Source organism: Myotis lucifugus, unplaced genomic scaffold, assembly GCF_000147115.1.
Source record: "Myotis lucifugus unplaced genomic scaffold, Myoluc2.0 scaffold_164, whole genome shotgun sequence".
NCBI lineage: Eukaryota > Metazoa > Chordata > Mammalia > Chiroptera > Vespertilionidae > Myotis > Myotis lucifugus.
In genome coordinates this window covers 1,702,612-1,726,592 of record NW_005871212.1, presented here as the reverse complement: position 1 = coordinate 1,726,592, position 23,981 = coordinate 1,702,612, and the positions used below count along the sequence as shown (strand labels likewise).

The following is a 23,981-nucleotide window of genomic DNA, read 5'->3' as shown; positions in this document are numbered from 1 at the left end:
CTCTCTAGCCACACGTCCTTCTGGATGACCTTCCAGACAAAGCCGGGGCTGTGAGGGAAGCCCGGGTCCCAGGTGCCGGAAAGAAGCCAGTGCCGGCAGCCGTGGAAAGAAAGGCCTACTCTTGCATGATTTTCGTGCATCAGGCCTCTAGTATCCTATCTAATAAAAGCATAATATGCAAATTGACCATCACTCCAACACAAGCTGGCCACCCCTATGTGGTCAAAGATGGCCACTCTCATGTGGACACAAGATGGCCGGCAGGGGAGGGTAGTTGGGAGGGACCAGGCCTGCAAGGGAGGTCAGGTGGGAGCAATCAGGCCTGCAGGGGAGGGCAGTTAGGGGCAATTGGACCAACAAGGGAGCAGTTAGGCATCGATCAGGCCGGCAGGAGTGTGGTTAGGGGGTGATCAAGCTGGCAGGCAGAAGTGGTTACGGGCAATCAGGCAGGCAGGTGAGCGATTTGGAGCCAGCAGTCCTGGGTTGTGAGAGGGATGTCCGACTACCGGTTTAGGCTCGATCCCTAGGGGTCCCAGATTGAAGAGGGTGCAGGCTGGGCTGAGGGACACACACACACCCTGTGCACGAATTTCATGCACCAGGCCTCTAGTAGCATATAAAAGCCTAAGTGACCGAACGACCAGAATGACCAGTTGCTATGACACGCACTGACCACCAGGGGGCAGACACTCAACACAGGAGCTGCCCCCTGGTGATCAGTGCACTCCCACAGCAGGAGCACCGCTTAGCTGACCGACCCGTCTCAGTGGCCCACCCGCCCAGCGGCAGTCACTCATTCCCTTAGTAGTCTTGCAGGCCCAATCTCCAGAGAATGGGCCAGGCACTGACGGACCAGAGCCGCCGGCACGACCCTGACAGCGCCGTCAGCCTCCTGGAAGTCGGCCTCGGACACCATGGCCGCTTCCCCTCCCTAGACGCTCTGCAAGGAAGAAAGGATATAAAAGCGATTGCCAGGTGGCCCCCGACAACCAGTGTGAACTTCAGTGGGACAGATCCGGATCCCAGTCCTGCAAGGGCATCCCACTGCCTGCCCAGAGGGCCGATCGTGTCCTGGTTCCCCGCTCGGGACACCACCCATACACGAATTCATGCACCAGGCCTCCAGTTCAGTCATAAAAAGGAAATGCTGATACATGTTAATTGGAATGAAACTACAAAGCATTATGCTAAGTAAAAGAAGCCAGACACAAAATGTCTCACATTGTATGTTCCCTTAATTATCCAGGGTAGGAAAAGCAGATTAGTGGTTACTGGGGGTAAGAGGTAATGGGGAGGGATTACTTAATGAGTAGGCATATTCTAGGGCAGCCGTGGGCAAACTACGGCCCGCGGGCCGGATCCGGCCCGTTTGAAATGAATAAAACTAAAAAAAAAAAAAAGACCGTACCCTTTTATGTAATGATGTTTACTTTGAATTTATATTAGTTCACACAAACACTCCATCCATGCTTTTGTTCCGGCCCTCCGGTCCAGTTTAAGAACCCATTGTGGCCCTCGAGTCAAAAAGTTTGCCCACCCCGCTCTAGGGCCATGAAAAAAATTTGAAACTGAGGTGGTGGTCACACAACATTATAACTATACTAAATGTCACTGAATGGTTATTGTACATTGTATACTAGAGGCCTGGTGCATGAAAATTCGTGCATTGGGGGGGTTGTCCTTCAGCTGGCCTGCCCCCTCTCACAGTCCGGGAGCCCTCAGGGAAGCAGGCCTAAGCCATAGTCTGGCCTCCCTCTGCAGGAGGCGACCGGGCTGATCAGGGGAAGGCACCACCCCCATCACCCCACTGCTGCTGCCACTGCCGGCCAGGATGGCTGCGAGGCCTGAGCACCGGGCCTCGCAGCCACCAGGGCTCCCTCCTTGGTTTGATCATTTGCTAGAACAGCTCACAGAACTCAAAATAACAGTTTCCTTATTAGATTATCAGTTTATTACAGTAGGGTACAACTCAGGAACAGCCAGATGGAAGAGATGCATAAGGCAAGACAGATGGGAAGGAGTGCAGAGCTTTCATGACTTTTCTACCCTCCCAGCACCTCCGCATTGTTCACCAAGCTGGAAGCTCTCCAAATCCTGTAGTTTGGGGATTTTTGTGGAAGCTTCATCATGTAGACATGATTAATTATCAACTCAATATTCAGTTCCTCTCTCCTTCCCAGAGGATGGGAAGTGAGGTTGAAAGTTCTAAGCTTCTAATCTGGTGACCAGCCCCTTTCCTGAAGCTATCTAGGAGCCCACCAAGAGTCTTCTCATTAGAGCAAAAGATGTGCCTGTCATCCAGGAAATTCCAAGAGATTTAGGAGCTCTGTGTCAAAGACCAGGTATGAGAACAAGATTCACACTCTTAGTACCTTTATTTCTTTGGAATCTACAAAGGTTTTTATGAACTCTGGCCACGAGCTGGAGACAAAGACCAAAATATATATGTGTCTTATTTCACAATATCACACCCACTTTGAGCTAATTTTTAAAAATATCTTTTTATTGATTTCAGTGAGGAAGGGAGAGAGAAAGAAACATCAATGATGAGAGAGAATCATTGATTGGCTGCCTCCTGCACGCCTCCTACTGGGAATCAAGTCCGCAACCCTGGCATGTACCCTGACTGGGAATCAAACCATGACTTCCTGGTTCATAGGTTGACACTCAACCGCTGAGCCACACTGGCTGGGCTGGGCTGAGATAATCTATATATATAAAAGCCTAAGCAACCATTACAATGGAACGACCAGTCGCTATGATGCACAGTGACCACCAGGGGGAAGACACTCAACACAGGAGCTGCCCCGTAGTGGTCAGTGCATTTCCACAGCCAACCTCCCCCAGCCAGCCAACCTCCCATGGTTCCTCCCCCCGGCCAGCAGGCCCTGATCACCTGATCAGGGCTGGGCCCCGGGCTGGGACAGGAAACCAGGGTTTGGTGGCAGCGGACATGGCCCCTTTCCCAGGGTGGCTGAAGGCCGGCTCCCTTGGGACTGGCGGCTAACCTACTCTGCTCTGTCCTACTCCTGGTCAGCAGGCCCTGATTGGCCCGCTGCCCACCCGCCGTCGCAATGAGGGAAGGGGGTGGGGAAGGCGGGAAACCGCGCAGTGGCGGGGTGCCGACAATGGCAGCGTCCGGCTTCCATTCCTTCTGTGCCCAGCCTGGCAACCATCACCTCCTCTCCTGACTCCGCTGGGGCCTTTGGGCCCTGATCGGTCCTGATCGCCGGCCAGGCCGAGGGACCCCACCTGTGCACGAATTTTGTGCACAGGGCCTCTAGTTTTTATATGTGGAGTAAGGTAGGTCCCAAACTCATTTTTTTTATGTGTCATTCAGTTGTCCCAGAACCTTTTTTTGAAGAGACTAATCTTTCCCTTTTGGGTGGTCTTGGACCTTTGTCTAAAATCAGTTAGCCATAGATGTTTGGGTTTATTTCTGGACTCTGTTCCATTCCATAAATCTGTATGTCTATCTTATGCCAGTACCACACTGTTTTGACTATTGTAGCTTTGTAGAAAGTTTTGAAATTGGGAAGTATGGGTCCTCTTAACTTTTTCAAGATTCTTTGGCTATTCAGACTCCCTTAAAGTTACATATGAATTGAGGATTGGTTTTCAATTTCTGAAGAAAAGAAAAAGAAAACAAGTCCATCACAATTTTGATAGGGATTGTACTAAATCTGTAGATAACTTTAGGAAGCATCATAATTTTAAGTCTTCCAAGTTCAAGAACATGATGACTTTCCATTTATTTAGGTCTTTAATTTATTTCAGCAATGTGTTGTAATTGTCTGTGTGCAAGTCTTTCACTTCCTTAGTTAAATTTATTCCTAGATATTTTTTTTTTGAATACTGTTATAAGTGGAATTATTTTTTAAATTTCTTTTTTGGATTGATCATTGTTGGTATATAGAAACAATCAATTTTTGTGTGTTGGTGTTATACTTGTAACGTTGCTGAATTTATTTATTAGCTCTTGTAGATTTTTTTAAATGAATTTCATGTCTTTTCTATACTTGAAATCCTGTCATCTTCAAAAAGAGATACTTCTTCCTCTCCAGTTTGGCTACCTATTATTTCTCTTGCCTGATTGTGCTGGCTAAGACTTCTGAATAGCAGTGGCGAAAGTGAGCATCCTTGTCTTCTTTCTGATCTTAGGGGAAAGCTTTCGTCTTTTATCATTGAACTAGAGGCCCGGTGCACGACATTCATGCACTGGGGGGGGGGGGAGGGTAGAGGGGGTCACCTCAGCCCAGCCTGCATCCTTTTGAAGTCCAGGAGCCTTTGGGGGATGTCCGACTGACAGCTTAGGCCCACTCCCCTTGGGCCTAAGTCGTCAATCAGACATCCTTAGCACTGCGGTGGAGGCGGCCGCTGCACTCACCAGCCATCAGCCTGGCTTGTGGCTGAGCAGCGCTCCCCCTGTGGGAGCACACTGACCACCATGGGGAAGCTCCTGTTTTAGAGTCTGCCCCCCTCCCCACCCCCGTAGTCAGTGCGCGTCATAGCAACCTGTCGTTCTGTGGTTTGGTCGATTTGCATATTACCCTTTTATTATATAGGATATGTTAGCTGTGGGTTTTTCATATACTGGTATGCCCTTCATGTTAAAGAAGTTCCCTTCTATTCCAAGTTCACTAAGTGTTTTTATCATGAAATTGTGTTAAATTTTGTCAAATGTTTTTTTTCTACATCTATTAAGATGATTGTGTGGGACTCCACCTTTCAGTCTATTAATGTGGTATATTACACTGACTTGGTTAAACCACCATTGCATTCTTAGGATAAAATCCCAATTGTTCAAGGTATATAATTTTCTAAATGTACTGAGGATTAGTTTGCTAGTATTTTTTGTTTTTGTTTTTTTAGAATTTTTGTGTTTAGAATTTTTTTTTAGAATTTTAAATTTTTTTAGAACTTTTTTAGAATCAATCAAAGAGAGATTGATTTGTAGTTTTCTTATGGTCTCTCTGTCTGACTTTTGGTATCAGGCTAATGCTGGCCTCCTAGAATGTGTTAAAAAGTATTTTCTTTTTTTTTGAAGGAGTTTGAATAGGATTGATCTTAATTCTTTTTTTAATGTTTGATAAAATTCACCAGTAAAACCATCTGGTTCTGGCTCTTTGGAGGTTATCGATTACTAGTCCAATCTCTTGTAGGTCTGTTGAGATTTTCTGTTTTTCTTTTTTTCTTGAATCACTTTTGGTAACTAGGAATTTTTCTGTTTCATCTAGATTATCTAGTTTGTTTTGGCATACGATTATCTTATAAGTCTTTTAATTTCCATAAGACTGGTAGTAGTATCCTTATTCTCATTTCTGATTTTAGTTATTTGCATCTTCTCACTTTATCCTTGGTCACTATATTTTATTCATCTTTTCAGAAAACCAACTTTTAGTTTTGTTGATTATTTTTCTGTTCTTTTTGTTGTCTCTCTTGGCTCTTATCTGTATTATTTACTTTGCTGGATTTGGGATTTATTTGGGTTTTTTTTTTCTAGTTTCTTAAGGTATAAAGTTGATTTTTTTTTTTTTTAGAATATAAAGCAATTAATCTATCTTTTGAATATGTGATTATCGTTAGTCCTTAGGAAGCTATGGAGCTTCTCTATGATTTTGTAGAGGAAGGGCTTTGACTTTTCCCCTCCTCTGCTTCAGGATAAGCTAATCTATTACTTTGGAGGGCTGGGACATTATACATTGTGTGGTGGTGGTGGTGGTGGTGGTGGTGGTAATGGTGGTGATCCTGAGGTTAGAAGGGAGATTGATTTAGTTGTAATTTTCTTAGTAGTTCTGCTTTTTCTAACTCTTTAGCCTTCCTTTTGGATAAAGGACAAAATGTAAAACCTGCCTCTTATTCCTGCCCTGATACAGTACTGTTTGGCAACCAGGGGAAAGGGAATTTCAACTTTTTTTCCACATCTGTGCCCCTATCCTCATCCACCAAGTTTGTGGGTACCAGTAAAAATTTCTAAGGACATGCTACATACAGTTTCTGGGATTCATCTTCCAGTTCAGACTAACTCATTCAGCATCTGAAAGATACTTAACAAAATTGCATGGTATGAGTTTGAGATCATTTCCTGGCTTGGGGATACTTTTAACTTTTTTTATTAGCCTAAGGGAAGGATAGTCTTCTGTAAACCTACACCTATGCCACCATCTTTCCTGGAAGTCTCATAAGTACTAGAAAGAATTTTTAGGATTAAAAAAAAAGGTATTATTTAAACTGAAATAACATTCATCTTCAGTTTAGCTTTGGATCAATTCTGCGGAAAAATGCATATGTTCAAAACTTTGCACTATGTTGCGTTTACTTCCTCTAGGATGCTCTTTAAATGGATAATATATGATCTTTCAGACTTTTCTTATTTGAAACTTCTATACAGATGCAGGCATTTTCAGAACTTTGGGATTTTGTGGACTCTGTAAATCTTCACGCACTGGCCTCTCCTCTCCACTCCCACTTCCCCCCACCACACACACAGGAAATATCACATAGGTTTCCAATTTTCTATTTTGCTGAATGAGGACATTAAAAATAGATCAAGCCCTAACCGGTTTGGCTCAGTGGATAGAGCGTCGGCCTGCAGACTGAAAGGTCCCGGGTTCAATTCAGGTCAAAGGCATGTACCTTGGTTGCGGGCACATCCCCAGTAGGAGGTGCGCAGGAGGCGGCTGATCGATGTTTCTCTCTCATCGATGTTTCTAGCTCTCTATCCCTCTCCCTTCCTCTCTGTAAAAAATCAATAAAATATTTCTTTTAAAAAAATTTTAAAAAAATAGATCAAACAGTGAAAATAAGTAAATAAAAAATAAATCAACATTTCCTCTCACCACAAGTACCAAAGATATCTTCTATAATAATAAAAGTGTAATATGCTAATTAGACTGGATGACCTTCCAAATGAAGCCGGGGCTGCGAGGGAAGCCTGGGTCCTGGTTGCCAGAGGGAAGCCGGTGCCAGCAGCCAGAGAAAGGAAGGCCTACTCTTCCACAAATTTTGTGCATCAGGCCTCTAGTAAATAAATAAAAATCTAGGAATAACACAACTTTATAATACAGTCTTTGTTTAAATTGAATACATTTGGCTCTAGGCAAAACTCACTTTATTTTTCTTTTTTGAAAAAATTATTTAGCTACGAATTAATGAGTACTATCTCATGGGTGACATGTAAGAACTGCTGCTTATACTTGGAACAGTACACTTATAAGACGTACTACCTGAATATGATGAATAGACACATATCTCATATCCTCTGTTTTCTTACCAGTTCGGTCCTTTGGTACAGAAGACAGACCAACAGATCGTCCAATACCACCTCGAGATGAAGTCTTTGAATACATAATATTCCGCGGAAGTGATATTAAAGACCTCACTGTTTGTGAGCCACCAAAACCACAATGTTCTTTGCCTCAGGACCCAGCTATCGTTCAGGTAACTGATAATAAGTTTGTCTTGGCGTTCAAATAAACTTGATGCCTTGGCTTTTGCCGCTCCTGGGTTTTCAGGGTTGTTTGTTTGTTTGTTTGTTTGTTTGTTTCTTTTCTCAGTTGAATGCCCATATATAGCTTACCATTTTCTATTTCCCTAGATACCTAAAATACCTGGATAATGTTTCATCTAGGTTTTCCTCTCTAGAGCATAAGAAACTAAATAAAGTCTGAAATAGCTAATGAATTTATTTTTATCATAAAATATTTTCTAATTTCAACATCAGTTAAAATATTTTATCGAGATCTAATTATATGAGAAACACTATTCAAACCACTATACATAAAAGTCAATACTCGCTCTAGCTGGTTTGGCTCAGTGGATAGAGCGTCAGCCTGCGGACTCAAGGGTCCCAGGTTCGGTTCCGGTCAAGGGCATGTAACTTGGTTGCGGGCATATCCCCAATGGGGAGTGTGCAGGAGGCAGCTGATCGATGTCTCTCTCTCATCGATGTTTCTAACTCTCTATCCCTCTCCCTTCTTCTCTGTAAAAAATCAATAAAATACATTAAAAAAAAAAAAGTCAATCCTCACACCACCCTCTGAGCTTGTTATTAGAATTATTCTCAGTTTTTACAAGTGAGATTGGGATAGAGCCACAATTTGAACAAACTCAGGCAGTTGGCTCGAATCCAGGATCTGTGCCACTATATTAATTCTCATGTGGTTCATATTAAAAACCAAGATGGTGCCCTAACCAGTTTGGCTCAGGGGATAGAGCGTCGGCCTGCAGACTCAAGGGTCCCAGGTTCGATTCCGGTCAAGGGCATGTACCTTGGTTGCGGGCACATACCCAGTAGGGAGTGTACAGGAGGCAGCTGATCGATGTTTCTAACTCTCTATCTCTCTCCCTAACTCTCTGTAAAAAATCAATAAAATATATTTTTTTTAAAAAATTAAAAAATAAAAACCAAGATGGTGATGGCTACTCTTAGGTATATTAGGTTTGGGGGCAGGGGAGTAAAATCACATTATATGTTATACAATATACATGCAACGTTATATAAGATGACCAAACATAGCACTGGCCAGGTGGCTCAGTTCGTTGGAGCGTCATGGTCAGGGCACATACAAAAGGCAACTGATCAATGTTTCTCTCTCTCTCTCTCTCTCTCTCTCAAATTAATAAAAAAATGTGTCCTTGGGTGAGGATTTTTTAAAAAAAGAGAGCCAAACATAAAAAAATTTTAATATACAGACATGTTCAATTCCCTAAATAAGGTATTTAAAAAGAAGACTTAAGTATTCTCAGTGAGAGAAGTAAAAAATTGAGTATTTTAGCCTTAGCCAATTTGGTTCAGTGGATAGAGCGTCACCCTGGGGACTGAAGTATCCCAGGTTCGATTCCGGTCAAGGGCACATGCTCGGGTTGCGGGTTCAGTTCTCAGTAGATGGCATACAAGATGCAGCTGATGAATGATTCTCTCTCATTATTAATGTTTCTATCCCTCCCTCTCCCTTCCTCTCTGAAGTCAAGTGAGATCGGGATAGAGCCACAATTTGAAATATATATATTTTCTAAATATATATATTTTTTTAATTGTGTATTTTATTTAAAACAGAAACACATATATCTAAAAGATTTTAATTATGGATTAAAGAGGATGTCCAGGGAACAAACTGAAAGCTCTGGTGCCCGACCCCACCTCCGGCCCTGGCCCGGGACCCCCTCCCCTCCCAGGATCCCCTGGGATTCCCACCCCTAAACAACAAAAGAAAAGAAAAAAAATAAAATAAAAATAAAGAGGATGTCCATTACAGTACCTGTTTTCATTTTACATTTTAATTGGAAGCATATAGAAACTGTCAGCTATAATGCAGAGGAAGCAGGTCTTAAGAATATTTTTACTTGAGGGCATAGCTGATTAAAACCTTGTGGCCCCCTTGGTTTTCCTCCTGAATTCATTTTTTTCTTAACCCTTTTTCTTATTAGAAGTCTTTGTTTGGCCCTAGCTGGTTTTGCTCAGTGGATAGACCCTCAGCCTGCTGACTAAAGGGTCTCAAGTTTGATTCCAGTCAAGGGCACGTAACTCTACCTCTACCAATCAGTGTGCTTCTCTCTCTCAGTCTTTCCCCCTCCTTTCCACTCTCTCTAAAAATCAATGGAAAAATATCCTTGGGTGAGGATTAAAAAGTAAATAAATTAAATAAAACCCCTGGTTTAAAAAAAAGTCTTTGGTCATTTGCGCTAAAAGATGCTTATTCATTTATCAATGTAGTACTTTTAAATTAACTTTCCTTTTTTTGTTCTGTGAGTGATAAAAATCTTAGTTTCCCACAAATCAGATTCTTAAAGTACATATTATACACAATTTGTCTTCTAGTTATTAAAATACCTCAGGAACTCTTCTAATATAAAATTAAAGCAGAAAAAAGAAAAGGGACCTTTTAACATTTATTTACCACTCATGTTTCTTGAATATTAAGACAAGCTTTTTAATAAGAAATGGGTAAATTTTATTCTTATAACATAAACTAGAGAAATTCTTTCATCTATCCTCTCCTTTCTTTTTTATTGTTGAAAGTATTATAGGTGTCCCCTCCCCCCCCCATTGCCCACCTCCACCCAGTTCCCGCCCCACCCCAGGCCTTCAAAACCCTATTGTCTGTGTCCATAGGTAAAGCATATTCTAGGTAATAAAGGGGTAATATGCAAATTGACCCTAATGGCGGAGCAACTGGTCGCTATGATGCCCACTGACCACCAGGGGGCAGACGCTCAATGCAGGAGCTGCCCCCTGGTCGTCAGTGCACTCCGACAGGAGGAAACACCGTTTAGCCACAAGCTGGGCTGACGGCTGGCGAGCGCAGAGGCGGTGGCAGGAGCCTCTCCCCGCCTCCTCAGCCGCGCTAAGGTATCCGATTGATAGTCTTAGGCCCGCTCCCCGAGGGCTCCCAGACTGCGAAAAGGCACAGCCTGGCTGAGGGACACACACACATACATACACACTACCACCACCACCACCTCACACACACCCCGGGCATCTAGAAAGCATATAAGATCTTTTGTCCCCTCTGCTCTCCTTCCCCTCCTAAGGATCCCTCAGACCGGTATTTCGTGTTTCCATGCTTCTTGATTCTATTTTATTTATCAGTTTATTTTGTTCATTAGATTTTTTGATGTTTCTTTTGATTTTTAGATTCAATTGTTGATTATCCTCTCCTTTTTATGTCTTAATTTTGGGAAAGTAAGTCTGAAGGAATCCTGAGAAAATCTGACTTCTTAAGTGGAGGGAGAAGAAACACATTCTAATAGAAGTAGCTGCCTACACCAGTAATTTTCAATTGGTATGCCACAAGAATTATTAAAACTTGAAATACCTGACTATTTAGTCAGGGGCACTGACCTCTTTTCCCTTAGATTGTCAAATAAAAGAATGACAACAGCCAACACAGCTATAGCCGTTTGGTGTGAATGAATGATAATTATACCTATTTATTTTTTGTCAGTTAGGCAAAGAATATAATGTACTTTTTGGTGTGCTGCACCAAATTTTAGCAATTAGTTTATGTGTGCCACGAGATGAAAAAGGTTGAAAATCACTGGCCTACACCAAATAGTGGTGGTATCTATTTTATATATATACTAGAGGCCTGGTGCACGAAATTCATGCACGGGTGGGGTCCCTCCGCCTGGCGGCAGTCGGGGGTCAATCAGGGCCATCTCGCCCAGTCCCAGTCGGGGCCAGTGGCCGGTGACCGGGGAGGGACTGCGGGAGGGATCACTGGAGGGCTCCAGGGCGTGTCCAGCCGCATCTTGCCCAGTCCCGATTGGCCAGACCCCAGCAGCAAGCTAACCTATTGGTTGGAACATCTGCTCCCTGGTGGTCAGTGCACATCATAGTGACCAGTCAGTCAACGCTCAGTCGGACACTTAGCATATTAAGCTTTTATATATATAGATAGATAGATATACTAGAGGCCCGGTGCATGAAATTCCTGCACTGGGGGGAGTGTCCCACAGCCCAGCCTGCACTCTCTCCCATGTGGGACCCCTTGGGGGGATGTCCGGCAGTCGGACATCTCTCACAATCCAGGACTGCTGGCTCCCAACCGCTCACCTGTCTGATTGCCCCTAACTGCTTCTGCCTGCCAGCCTGATCACCCCCTAACCACTCCCCTGCCAGCCTGATTGACACCTAACTGCTCCCCTGCCGGCCTGGTCGCCCCCAGCTGCCCTCCTCTGCCAGCCCAGTCGCCCCTAACTGCCCTCCCCTGCCAGCCTGGTTGCCCACAACTGCCCTTCCCTGCCAGCCATCTCGTGACCACATGGGGGCAGCCATCTTGTGTGAGGGTGTGATGCTCAATTTGCATATTACCTCTTTATTATATAGGACTAGAAGCCTGGTGGTATGAAATTTGTGCATGGGTAGGGTCCCCAGGCCTGGCCGGCAATCAGGGTCAATCGGGGCCTTCCGGCTGCCAGCCAGGGCCTCCCTTAGTTTACACCACCCCCTGGTGGTCAGCGCACGTCATAGCGAGTAATCAGTCTCCCAGTTGAACTCCTGTGGGGACAATTTGCATATTAGGCTTTTATATATTTAGATAACTTTTGGTAATTCTCCAGGGAACCAGTTATTTAAGTAATCAGCTTTATGGAATGAGGAAAATCAAAGAAAATGCAAATCAAAATGGTATTGAATAACCTCTAACCACCTTAAATTTTGACTTTGGATTATTTATTTATTTATTTATTTATTTTCAGAGAGAGGAAGGAAAAGAGAGATAGAAACATCAATAATGAGAGAGAATCATCCATTGGCTGCCTCCTGCATGCACCCTACTGGGGATCGAGCCTGCAACCCAGGCATATGCCCCGTCCAGAAATAGAACCATGACCTCCCAGTTCAGAGGTTGATGCTCCACCACTGAGCAACACTGGTTGGGCAACTTTTGAACTTTTAATTCATTCTTTCAGTAGGATTTATTGAGCACCTGCCATTTGCCTGGTACCAGCAGTGAATACACAGACAAAGTCCTACCATCAGTGAGCTTATATGCCAGTAGTTGTTATTACACTTCATATTTATATTATGAAATATTTTATATTAAGATAAATTAATATTATAAAAGTTTGTGTATATACATATTAAATTATATTTTGGGTTTAGTAACTTAATGTTTTTTTTAATTTTTTCTTTAACTTAATGGTAACTATATTTAAAAATGTAAATTTTTGTGTGGAATAGTTTGTTTTTCCATCTCTTTCCTGTAAATTTAATAGTGCACCTCACATGATCAAAAATAAAATCAAAAGTGAAATGTCTTATTTGTCAGCACAGATTTAAAACTCAATATAATCAAGTATGTTTTTTCATGTTTTTTTCCCTTTAAGCAAAGTTATTTTACTTGATAGTCAAGTAACTTTTCTTCAGTTCTTTCCTAAATCTGCTATAAAACTCTTTACTCAAAAGAGGAGTTTATTGTAGAAAAAAAGTGTATATATCAATGACTATAAAATAGCACTTATAGTTGACCCTTTGAACAATGCAGAATTTGGGGGTGCCAACCCTCACACAATAAAACATCTACATGTATTTTTATTTTTAACTTCTCTATGAAAGATACTTTCTTTTTTTTCTTTTTTTTTTCAATCGTCACCTGAGGATATATTGTTTTCTTTTTACATTGACTTTAGAGAGAGGAAGCGGGAGAGAGAGAAACATCAATCAGTTCCCTCCCATACATCCTCTGACGGGGAATCGAACCTGTAACCTTTTGGTGTACATCAGGGATGTCAAACTTGCGGCCCACGGGCCATATGCCTCGTTTAATTGGCCCGTGTTAGCCTTTGAGTTTGACATGCTTGGTGTACAGTACGACATTCCAGCCAACTGAGCCACCCAACCAGGACCACATGTAACTTCCAACTCCCCAAAACTTAGCTATAGTTGTTTCTCGGATTGTGCGGGGTATTGATTTCAGGACCTTTTATAGATACCAAAATCCGTGGATACTCAAGTCCTTTATACACTGAGTGGCCAGATTATTATGACCACCTGACATTTGCAGACAAATTAGCTATAATTTCGCGCTAAAGTTGCTAGAGGGCCAGACCGTTACAAATAGGGAAGCAGGTTGTTTACCCTGACAGTAGAAGTGATTTTTTTTCTGAAGATGTGGGTAAACAATGTGATTTAACAGCCTTTGAACGTGAGATATATATTACACTGAGTGGCCAGATTATTATGACCACCTGACATTTGTAGGCAAATTAGCCGTACACTGCATCGTATGGGATATGGAAGCGGAAGGCCTGTTCCAGCACCTTTGCTGTCTGCAGTTACCAAGATAAAACGTCTCCAAGTCGCACAGGAACACAAGGATTGGACAGCCGAGCATTGGAAAAAAGTCATGTGATCCGATGAATCACATTTCCAGTTGCATCATGCAGATGGCAGAGTGAGAATTTGGCGGAAACAGCATGAAAGCATGCACCCCACATGCATGAGTACAACCCTACAAGCTGGTGGGGGCAGTGTTGTGGTTTGGGGCATGTTTTCCTGGCATGATTTGGGCCCTTTAATTCATGTGGAACAACGTCTGAATAGCACAACATACCTAAGTATCGTTGCTGATCAGGTTCATCCTATCTTGTTGATGGCGTATCCCAATGGAGATGGCTTCTTCCAACAAGACAATGCGCCATGCCACGGTGCTCGTATTGTGCAGGAGTGATTTCAAGAACATGAGGGAGACTTTACCTTGCTTAGGTGGTACCCACAATCACCAGATCTCAATCCAATGGAGCATTTGTGGGATGAAGTTAAAAGAGCCATCAGGCAGCTGGTTCCACAACCATCAAATCTCACAAAACTGGACAGTGCTATTCATCAGGCATGGTGTCAGATTCCTCACATCACCTTTCAACATCTCGTGGAATCAATGCCAAGGAGAATCGCCGCAGTATTGAAGGCAAAAGGTGGCCCAACGAAGTACTGATGGGGTGGTCATAATAATCTGGCCACTCAGGTGTGTGTGTGTGTGTGTGTGTGTGTGTGTATCCCACGTTCAAAGGCTGTTAAATCGCATTGTTTACCCATATCTTCAGAAAAAAATCACTTCACTGTCAGGGTAAACAACCTGCTTCCCTATTTATAATGGTCTGGCCCTCTAGCAACTTCAGCGTGAAATTATAGCTAATTTGCCTACAAATGTCAGGTGGTCATAATAATCTGGCCACTCAGTGTATACAATGGTGTAGAACAAAACATACAATGGACCCTCTCCATTTGTTGAGGGCTGACTATATTGAAAAAAATTCACATATAAGTGGACCTTCACAGTTCAAACCCGTGTTGTTCAAGGGTCAGCTAGATATACAAATAGTGAAATCAGAAGGTTATTCAGCTGTTCTAATGTTAAATACATGTTGTAAGATTATAATTGCTTTTGTGTCTAGTAGTTATAATTTAATCGTTTTCTTTAAAAGTGTAAATATTCAAATTTCTTTCCCTTATATGCATGTTGTTTAGAGCCTGAAAAAAATAACCCATGGTTTTTCTTCAGTCTTCACTAGGCTCATCTACTTCTTCATTCCAGTCAGTGGGTTCCTATGGACCTTTTGGCAGGATGTCGACGTACAGTCAGTTCAGTCCAAGTTCATTAGTCGGGCAGCAATTTGGTGCTGTTGGTGTTGGTACGTTTTTCGTTTTTCTTTTTTTTTATAACCACATGTTTTTAGACATCTTGTTTGGTATTCCTTTTGTAGCCTATTACTATATTTTACAGGCTTTATTTAATGTCCTCATTGACCAGTGGTTCTAAAATGGTCTCTCTTGGCCCTGGCCAGGTAGCTCAGTTAGTTAGAGTGTCATCTCAATCTGCCAAGGTTGTGGGTCTGGTCAGGGCACATACAAGAATCAACCAGTGAATGAAAAAATAAGTGTAACAACAAAATCGATCTTTCTCTTTCTCTTTCCCTCTCTCCTCCACTTCTCCCATTCCCTCTCCCACGTTCTCTCCCTTCCTCCTTTCTTCCCTCTTTAAAATCAAGAAATAAAATGGTCATCTCTCAAAAGAGTCACTTTAAAAAAACAACACAAAAAATTTGGATATATCCAGTGATCAGATTTCATTGAATGTTATTTTAAATTTACATAAGGTATATACATTTAAAATAAGTATTTTTTCAATAGGATAGATTTTCAAAAAGGGATTGGCAATAATGCCATTGTGATGAGGGAATATTAATGCCATTAAGAAGTATTTATGTTGAATGTGGGTGATTATCTCATCACCTATGAAAGATGTTCACATAGAGCATATTTGGAGGGTTGGTGCTTTGTTTATAGTAACAATGTTTTAGAAATATGACACTATAAGGAGAATGTGTAGGAGGGCTGGGCTAATAACAAACAGTCCTACTTACAAGGACAAAGGCCATTCATTGTGTGCAAAAGCTAGGTGTAATCAGATCAACTCGGTGTTAAGTTTTGTTTTTATGTCTTAGCATGCTAATGAGTTTTGTTAAAATTAATTTCTTTTTTATATAGTTGTAACTTTTCAAGTATGTAAACGTTTGACTTACTCACAAAATAAAAAAGGATAGGGTGAATCCCAAAATTGAATGAATATAAGCTGAAACAACTGGTAATAAATATATATCAAATCAATAACATAGCCACACAGGAAAAAAGTACTTAATTCAAGTAACTTTTACACTCTTAGTAGGTAGTAAATAGAACTATTAAAAAATTTTGACTTGGGGTTTGTAATTGGTAGTGGCATTGGTGTTAATTTTGAAACTATTTTTTAAAATATATTTTTATTGATTTCAGAGAAGAAGGGAGAGAGAGACAGAAACATCAATGATGAGAGAGAATCATGATTGGCTGCCTCCTCCACATCCCCCACTGGGGATTGAGCCTGCAACCCAGGCATGTGCTCTGACTAGGAATCGGGAATCAAACTGTGACTTCCTGTTTCATAAGTCTGTGCTCAACCACTGAGCAACACTGGCCAGGCAGTTTTGAAACTATTTTGTATGTATAATGGGGTAGGACAAATTAGGAGTATATTAATGTTGGGAAGTGGTGTGGAGTAGGGATATAAAAATATGGAATGGGGAAGGTACCGAAGAACCCTGTGATGTTGAAGGTGAATTGGAGGTATGAGAATGAACTCATTTTTTTAAAAAACTGCTTATTTCCTGACTGACAGGCCTAGAAGCAGTGATATCCAGTAGCAAAGAACATGTGTAGACTCTGTTCTTGGTTTCTAAATACCATTCCCCACTAAAAGAAGGGGAAACAATGCTCTTTTTTAACAGAAAAATACCAGCTAATAAAAGGAAGGAATGGCAGATAATAGAAAATCATCATTTAATAATCTCGCCCTGGCTGGTTTTGCTCAGTGGATAGAGCGTCAGTCTGCAGACTGAAAGGTCCCAGGTTCGATTCCAGTCAAGGACATGGACCTTGGTTGCGGGCACATCTCCAGTAGGTGGTGTGCAGGAAGCAGCTGATTGATGTTTCTGGCTCTATATTCCTCTCTGTAAAAAAATAAATAAAATATATATTTTAAAAAAATAATCTCTGGTGTAAGAATTAGCAGCACTATTATCAGCTAAAATCATTGAGTAAATGGTGTTGAAAGAGGATATTAAAATGTCCTTAAGGTATTCATCCCACAGTTTACTTACTAATTACAAAAAGGGTGAGTGTTGTGCCTTTATAATGGAACTAGAGGCCCGGTGCATGGGATTCTTGCACTGGTGGGGGGCGTGACATTCAGGGATTGGCCTGCTGTCGTAGTGCTGCTCATTTCGGTCAGCCGAGTGGCTGCAGCCGAGTGGCTGCTCCCTGGTCTGGCATCTTCCATGGAGCCGGAGCACTCGCCTCTCCAAGGGACCTGGACAATAGCACTAAGAGGCAGTAGAGTAGGCCTCAGTCCTGCAGCAGCCATGAACCCGCCTCCCAGCCTCCAGGGTCAGTTCTACAAGCCCAGCAGCAGCCTGCAGGCATCCAGAGGAGGGGGCAGGGAGCAAGAAGGAGGAGCCTGGGGCAAGGAGGCAACAATGGATTGGCTGCCCAGGGTTCACGGCGGGAGCAGCCACTCATTTCGGTCAGCCGAGCGGCACTCCCACTGTGGTAGCGCACTGACCACCAGGAGAAAGCTCCTGCGTTGAGCATCTGTCCCCTGGTGGTCAGTGTGTGTCATAGTGACTGGTCAACCGGTTGGTCTGGTCGTTTAGCCGTTTGGTCGCTGGGCTTTTATTATATAGGATATTATATAGGACTAGAGGCCTGGTGCACGAAATTCGTGCACAGGGGTTGGGGGGGGGTCCCTCAGCCCCGCCTGCACCCTCTGCAATTTGGGACCCCTACACCTTTTTCTTATCTAGCTAACCTCTTCACATTTAAAAAAATTAACTAAAATACCACCTCCTCTAGGAAATCCTCTTTGAACAAATCTCTTTACAATCTGTATTAAGTATTTTCATAATATATCATTCTTTTTCTTTAACAGCAACTTAGAGTGGATGCAGTGTGCTTCTCATTCTTGCATCTGAATTTTTTTCTTCTTGCTCTTGTAATAGCAAAGCTTATCCAATTTACATTTACCCTTCAAGGGCTTATATTTGGTTCTGTTTCTAGTTGGCTCCCTGCTTTTAAGCAATAAATTTGGGTTGTGATAGCCTAACTTGTAATCAAGCCTGTAGGTCTCCCTATCTGAATATTTCTATAATACCTGTCACTTTAGCATACCAGAGATTGTGTTCATTTATAGAAAATAACAATAAATGTCACCTGATCATTTGCTCTTCTAGTAATATTTTATAGCAAGATGTATTATTCTAGTAATTTAACTATTACAAAACTGAAGCGTGCAGAAATAAATCACATCGAACAATAAAGAATGACTCAAATATCAAAGCATAGTACCCTTAGGGCCTCCCTTGTCCTGTGCCTCAGATATCATAGCATATTACACAGTTCACATGGAACTCAGTTTCCTTTAAAATAGGAAGGGATCCCATACTCATGAAGCAGCTACTTCCACACATATTTTTTTTATTTAATTCACAGCACATACTCTTTGTACTAATTGTTGGAAAATCATCCTAGCAATTGCCTCTGTTCCTCTCTGTATTGTTGCCTTACATTCTGATGTCATTACTGCGCTTTTATCAGCCACTCGCTCTAATAAGATTGTGAATTATTTAAGGGCAGAGATCGTGACTTGAGCTTGTGTGTTCCCTGTCATGGTGCCTAGATAAATACTCAAATGCAATCCAGTCCAAATGACTGTGATGAGAGAGGCCCACCGTTGCTGGAGACCTCTGATTTTTATTTAAGGGGCCTCACTTGTTCTGCGCCTTTACAGAGGGGTGAGTAGTAGCTGAGGGAATTTGAGGAAACCCAGACAGAATTCTCCTAAAAGATTTTGCTAAGCTGGCGCCCAGGACCACTGGGCATTTGTTCAATTAAAACCTGGACACACAGCAATAACAAAGGCACTGGTCTCCTACTGCTAATGCCTAGAAATCAAACCCCAACCTGCAGGAACTCACCCCGGCAGTCAGGACCCGGTGCTGGGTGGACCTGGGCTGGTACTGCTAACTCTGGAAAGGGATACTTCCCGTGGCTGCAGGCTAGAGGCCCCGGACTCTGCGCCACCCACCCGAACAGGTCCATAGCACAGGCTGGTCAGCAGAACAGCTTCTTTGCCTGGGATCGCAGGGAGGCGTGGCCTGTTCTGTTCGCCTCACAGGAGGCCTGTTCTGTTCAACCTGCGGGAGGCCTGGCCTGTTCGCCCCAAGAGTGATTGGGGGAGGCCTGGCCTGTTCACCCCACCAGTGATTGCAGGGAGGCCTGTTCTGTTCGCCCCATGACCGATCTCGGGGAGGCCTGTTCTGTTCGGTACACGATGGATGTGGGGAGGCCTGGCCTGGCCTGTTTGCCCCCGTGATGGGTGCTGGGCTGGGGGGCGTGGATCCAGGCTGCTGCTTGGCGCCTGCACATGCGCAAGCGGCCACAAGGCGGGAACATTCGCTTGGCACCTGTGCCCATAGGCCCGGAGTGGCCGGGGGCGTTCTGGGACCCCAACTGCTCAGGGCCTATGCGCGGGCCTACAGGCTAGGAGCGGCCTGGGTCCCAAGGATGTTCCCGGGACCCAGGCCGCTCTCGCCTACGTATGCAAATTAATCGCCATCTTTGTTGTTAGTGTAGCGAAGGTATGGTCAATTTACATGTTTGTCTATTATTAGGTAAGATGATTTGATAGTCACCATCTTAATCAAGTCATCAGTTTTGCCATTGCCATAGTTAAATAATTATATGTTTCTTAATGTAATGTTATAGGGGGAAAGGAAGGGGTTACACAACTTGACCTCTGTGGTCCTGTGATGTTCTTGCTGAAAATGCACATTCTAATCATGAGGAAATGTTCCATATATATCCAGAAGTCCACACTCTTCAAAGAATTCAATGTTGTGAAGTACAGAGACTTGGGGAGACTAAAGAGATATAGCATCCAAATATGTGATTAGATCTGGGTTTTGTAAAAAGTTTATATGAAGAGCATTGTAGGGACTACTGAGGAACTTTGGGTACATTGGATGGTGTTATTTTGTTGATTTTCTTAGATGTGGTAATGGTTTTGTGGTTAACCATATAAGAGAATGTCTTTTTTTGGAGAGATAGTTTTGAAGTATTTAAGGGTGATTATAGTCTACATTGGCAAAAGAGAAGTGTGTATATCATAAAGAAAACAGTAGGCCTAGAAAGATGTTAGCAGTTGGTGAATCTAGATAAGTAATATGTCGGTATTCAAGTATACACTTTCAGTTTTGATACAGGTTTGACACTTTTCAAAATTAAAACTGTAAATATTTCTTTCCTTTTAGACTTATTCTTGGATAGGTGAAATAATATAACTTTGGTTCATGTACCTCCCAAACCTACTCAAGCAGTAAGACCAGTGTTAATTATACATGTTAAATCTGGATATACCCTATGTTAGCTATAACTGTTTAGAATACTATTCAAATAACAGACAATTGCAAATTATATTATCCTTTTAAACTCCTTTCACTAAATCAGATATTTGATTAACATTGGTATTATTACCAATGTACTTACCTCCTTCTTTACTGTGAAGTTTGAATGACTTAATATGTGTAAAGCATTTGAACAAAGTCTTACACGTAGTGTCTACATAGTAAATATTGCTCTGCCATTCTTCATAGCCTGCCCCTCTAATTAAAGTATTTTGTGGTGGTGAAATACATGTTCCTTGTAAGTGATTTTACTTAATTTTAATATTATTGGGGGTTGCTGGTGTGGTGTTCTTTGGGTATCACAAAGGCAGCGTTTTCCATGTTTGGCAGAGTAATTTTTGCAGTGGCAGATTCTTTTTAGATTGTTTGATTTTAATATTGGTAGGATAATTTGTGAAGTGGCTTATTACGGAACATATATTTTAAAGTTGTGCCAGCGGTGTTGCTCAGTAGTTGAGCATCAACCCATGAAGTAGGATGTCATAGTTCAATTCCCTGTCAGGGCACATACCTCGGTTGCAGGCTTAATCCTCAGGCACCAGCAGGAGGCAACCAATCAATGTGTCTCTCTCTGTTTCTCCCCCCTCCTTTCCACTCTCTCTAAAAATCAATGGAAGAAAAATATCCTTGGGTGATGATTAACAAAACAAATCAAAATTAAAGTTGTTAAGTGAGGAGAAAAACTGTAGCATTGATTAAGGTGAAAATTAACTAAAATATAGTCTCTGTTGGCACAAATTAAGCCAGATTTTAAACTGTCTCTTGTTTTCAACTTTTTTTTTACATCCTCACCTGATAAAAAGAGACAAAGATGGACATTATCTTTATGTATAAAAGCCTAAGCAACCATTCAACTAGTAGCTATGATGTGCACTGACCACCAGGAGGCAGATGCTTCAACCAGTAGGTTAGCTTGCTGCTGGGGTCGGGCCAATCAGGACTGCGCGAGACAGGCCGGACATGCTCTGGACCCCTACCATGGTCCCTCCCCAGCCCCGATCATGCACCAGTGGGGTCTCTCGGCCTGGCCTGCGCCCTCTCACAATCCAAGACCCCTCAGGGGATGTCGGAGTGCCGTTTACGGCCCAATCCCCGCAGGCCAGGCCAAGGGATCCCACCGGTGCACAAATCCATGCACTGAGCCTCTAGTATAATGATAATGGGACACTACATCAAGAAAACATAACACTTCCTGCCCTAACCGGTTTGGCTCAGTGGATAGAGCGTCGGCCTGCGGACTGAAGGGTCCCAGGTTCGATTTCGGTCAAAGGCATGTACCTTGATTGCGGGCACATCCCAAGTAGGGGGTGTGCAGGAGGCAGCTGATTGATGTTTCTCTTTCATCGATGTTTCTAACTCTCTATTCCTCTCCCTTCCTCTCTGTAAAAAATCAATAAAATATATTAAAAAAAACAAAACAAAAACATAACACTTCTTAATATATATGTACCCAATCAGGAAGCACTGATATATGTAAAGCAACTACTTAGAACTAAAGGAAGAAACAGATCAAAGCACAGTCATGGTTGGGGACCTTAATACCCCATTGACAGCTCTGGGTAGATCATTCAAACAAAATCAATAAAGAAATATCAACCTTAAATGACACATTAGACCAGTGGTTCTCAACCTTCTGGCCCTTTAAATACAGTTCCTCGTGTTGTGACCCAACCATAAAATTATTTTCATTGCTACTTCGTAACTGTAATGTTGCTACTGTTATGAATCGTAATGTAAATATCTGATATGTAGGATGGTCTTAGGCGACCCCTGTGAAAGGGTCGTTTGACCGCCAAAGGGGTCGCGACCCACAGGTTGAGAACCACTGCATTAGACCAAATGGTTATAATTGACATTTACAGAGGCTTTCATCCCCAAATATCAGATTATACATTCTTCTCCAGTGCACATGAAACATTCTCGCCCAAGGAAGTCTTTCTTTTTTTTTTTTTAAAGAAAGAGAGAAAGGGGGAGAGCAACATCTATCAGCTGCCTCCCATACTCACCCCAGGGACTGAACCCTCAACCTGGGTATGTGCCCTGATCAGGAATTGAACTGGTGACCTGTCATTGCAAGGAACAACACTCAACCAACTGAGCCACACCAGCCAGTGCAAGCACTATTTTTTTAAGCTAAAAATAATTCTTATGTGTGATGATTAGGTCATTATTAACTTAATTATCTCACAATAAATCAAGAAGCAAAGCAGCCATGGCATGCTGTTTAAGGCTCATAATACTACTATGGGCAAGATGGAGGAATATTGGCCGAAAAGACAGACAGATGGATATATTTTATTTTAACTGGTTAAGTAGTCAAATCATATTGCATGACGATTCTCTTAGGTCTCCAGTGTTTTGTACAGATTAATTTTTAATTGAGTTTGATGAATACCTAGAAGGCATGCTTATGAACTTTACAGTTAGCATAAAGCTAGGGGGTTATTTCATGCATTAAGGCTAACAGACTAAAGGATTATTAAAGATGTACTTTAGTAAAGTGTAAAAGAACGGAGGTTATCAGACTGATTTAAAGAAAAAAAAGATCAAGCTATATGATGTTTACTAGAGGCCTGGTGCACAGATTTGTGCACTGGTGGAGACCCTCGGCCTGGCCTGTGGGGGTCAGGCCAAAACCAGCTCTCCGACATCCCCCGAGTGGTCCCGGATTGTGAGGGCGCAGGCTAGGCCAAGGGACCCCGCCGGTGCACGATCAGGTCTGGGGAGGGACCGTGGGAGGGCTCCAGGGCGTGTCCGGCCCGTCTTGCTCAGTCCTGATTGGCCTGACCCCAGCAGCAAGCTAACCTACCAGTCGGTGTGTCTACTGCCTGGTGGTCAGTGCGCGTCAAAGCGACTGGTCGAACGGTCAGACACTTAGCATATTAGGCTTTTATTATATAGGACTAGAGGCCCGGTGCATGAAATTTGTGCACTGGGGTGGGAGGTTGTCCCTAAGCCCAGCCTGCACCCTCTCCAATCTGGGACTGCTTGGGGGGATGTCCATAGTGCTGTTCTTGGAGGAAAGGACCAAAGAGAAGAGAGATAGAGAACTACCCTTTGGGAAGCGTTTGTTTCCCTAGGTGCTAGAAAAGATCATGGTGGCCACGTGCAAGTTTCAGAGTCTGGATGAGGGACTCAAGCTAGTTTCACAGCCTGAATTTTAGTTGAACAGCTTAGGAATCCCACAGCAGAACTCTATACCCACGTGGTTTTTTAAAACTTGGAAGATATACCAAAACCTGAATTAGAGAACTGTTTTTTTGTTTTGTTTTGTTTTGTTTTAAATATATTTATTGATTTCAGAGCGGAAGGAAGAGGGAGAGAGAGATAGAAATATCAATAATGAGAGAGAATCAGTGATTGGCTCCCTCCTGCATGCTCCCTACTGGGGATCAAGCCTGCAACCCAGGCATGTGCCCTTGGCCGGAATTGAACCTGGGACCCTTCAGTCCGCAGGCTGACGCTCTATCCACTGAGCCAAA

General features: G+C 42.7%; 1 protein-coding gene across 4 annotated transcripts in view; it reads left to right on the top strand.

The window, feature by feature from the left end:
• Positions 1 to 23,981, top strand: part of LSM14A (LSM14A, mRNA processing body assembly factor) — a 146,699-nt gene that overhangs the window by 18,571 nt on the left and 104,147 nt on the right. For all 4 annotated transcript variants that reach the window (XM_023759863.1, XM_023759862.1, XM_006095973.3 and 1 more), the window contains exons 2-3: positions 7,277 to 7,440; positions 15,006 to 15,135. In XM_023759863.1, coding sequence (XP_023615631.1) covers positions 7,277 to 7,440; positions 15,006 to 15,135 — 294 coding nt within the window. The remainder of the gene's footprint in view (positions 1 to 7,276; positions 7,441 to 15,005; positions 15,136 to 23,981) is intronic.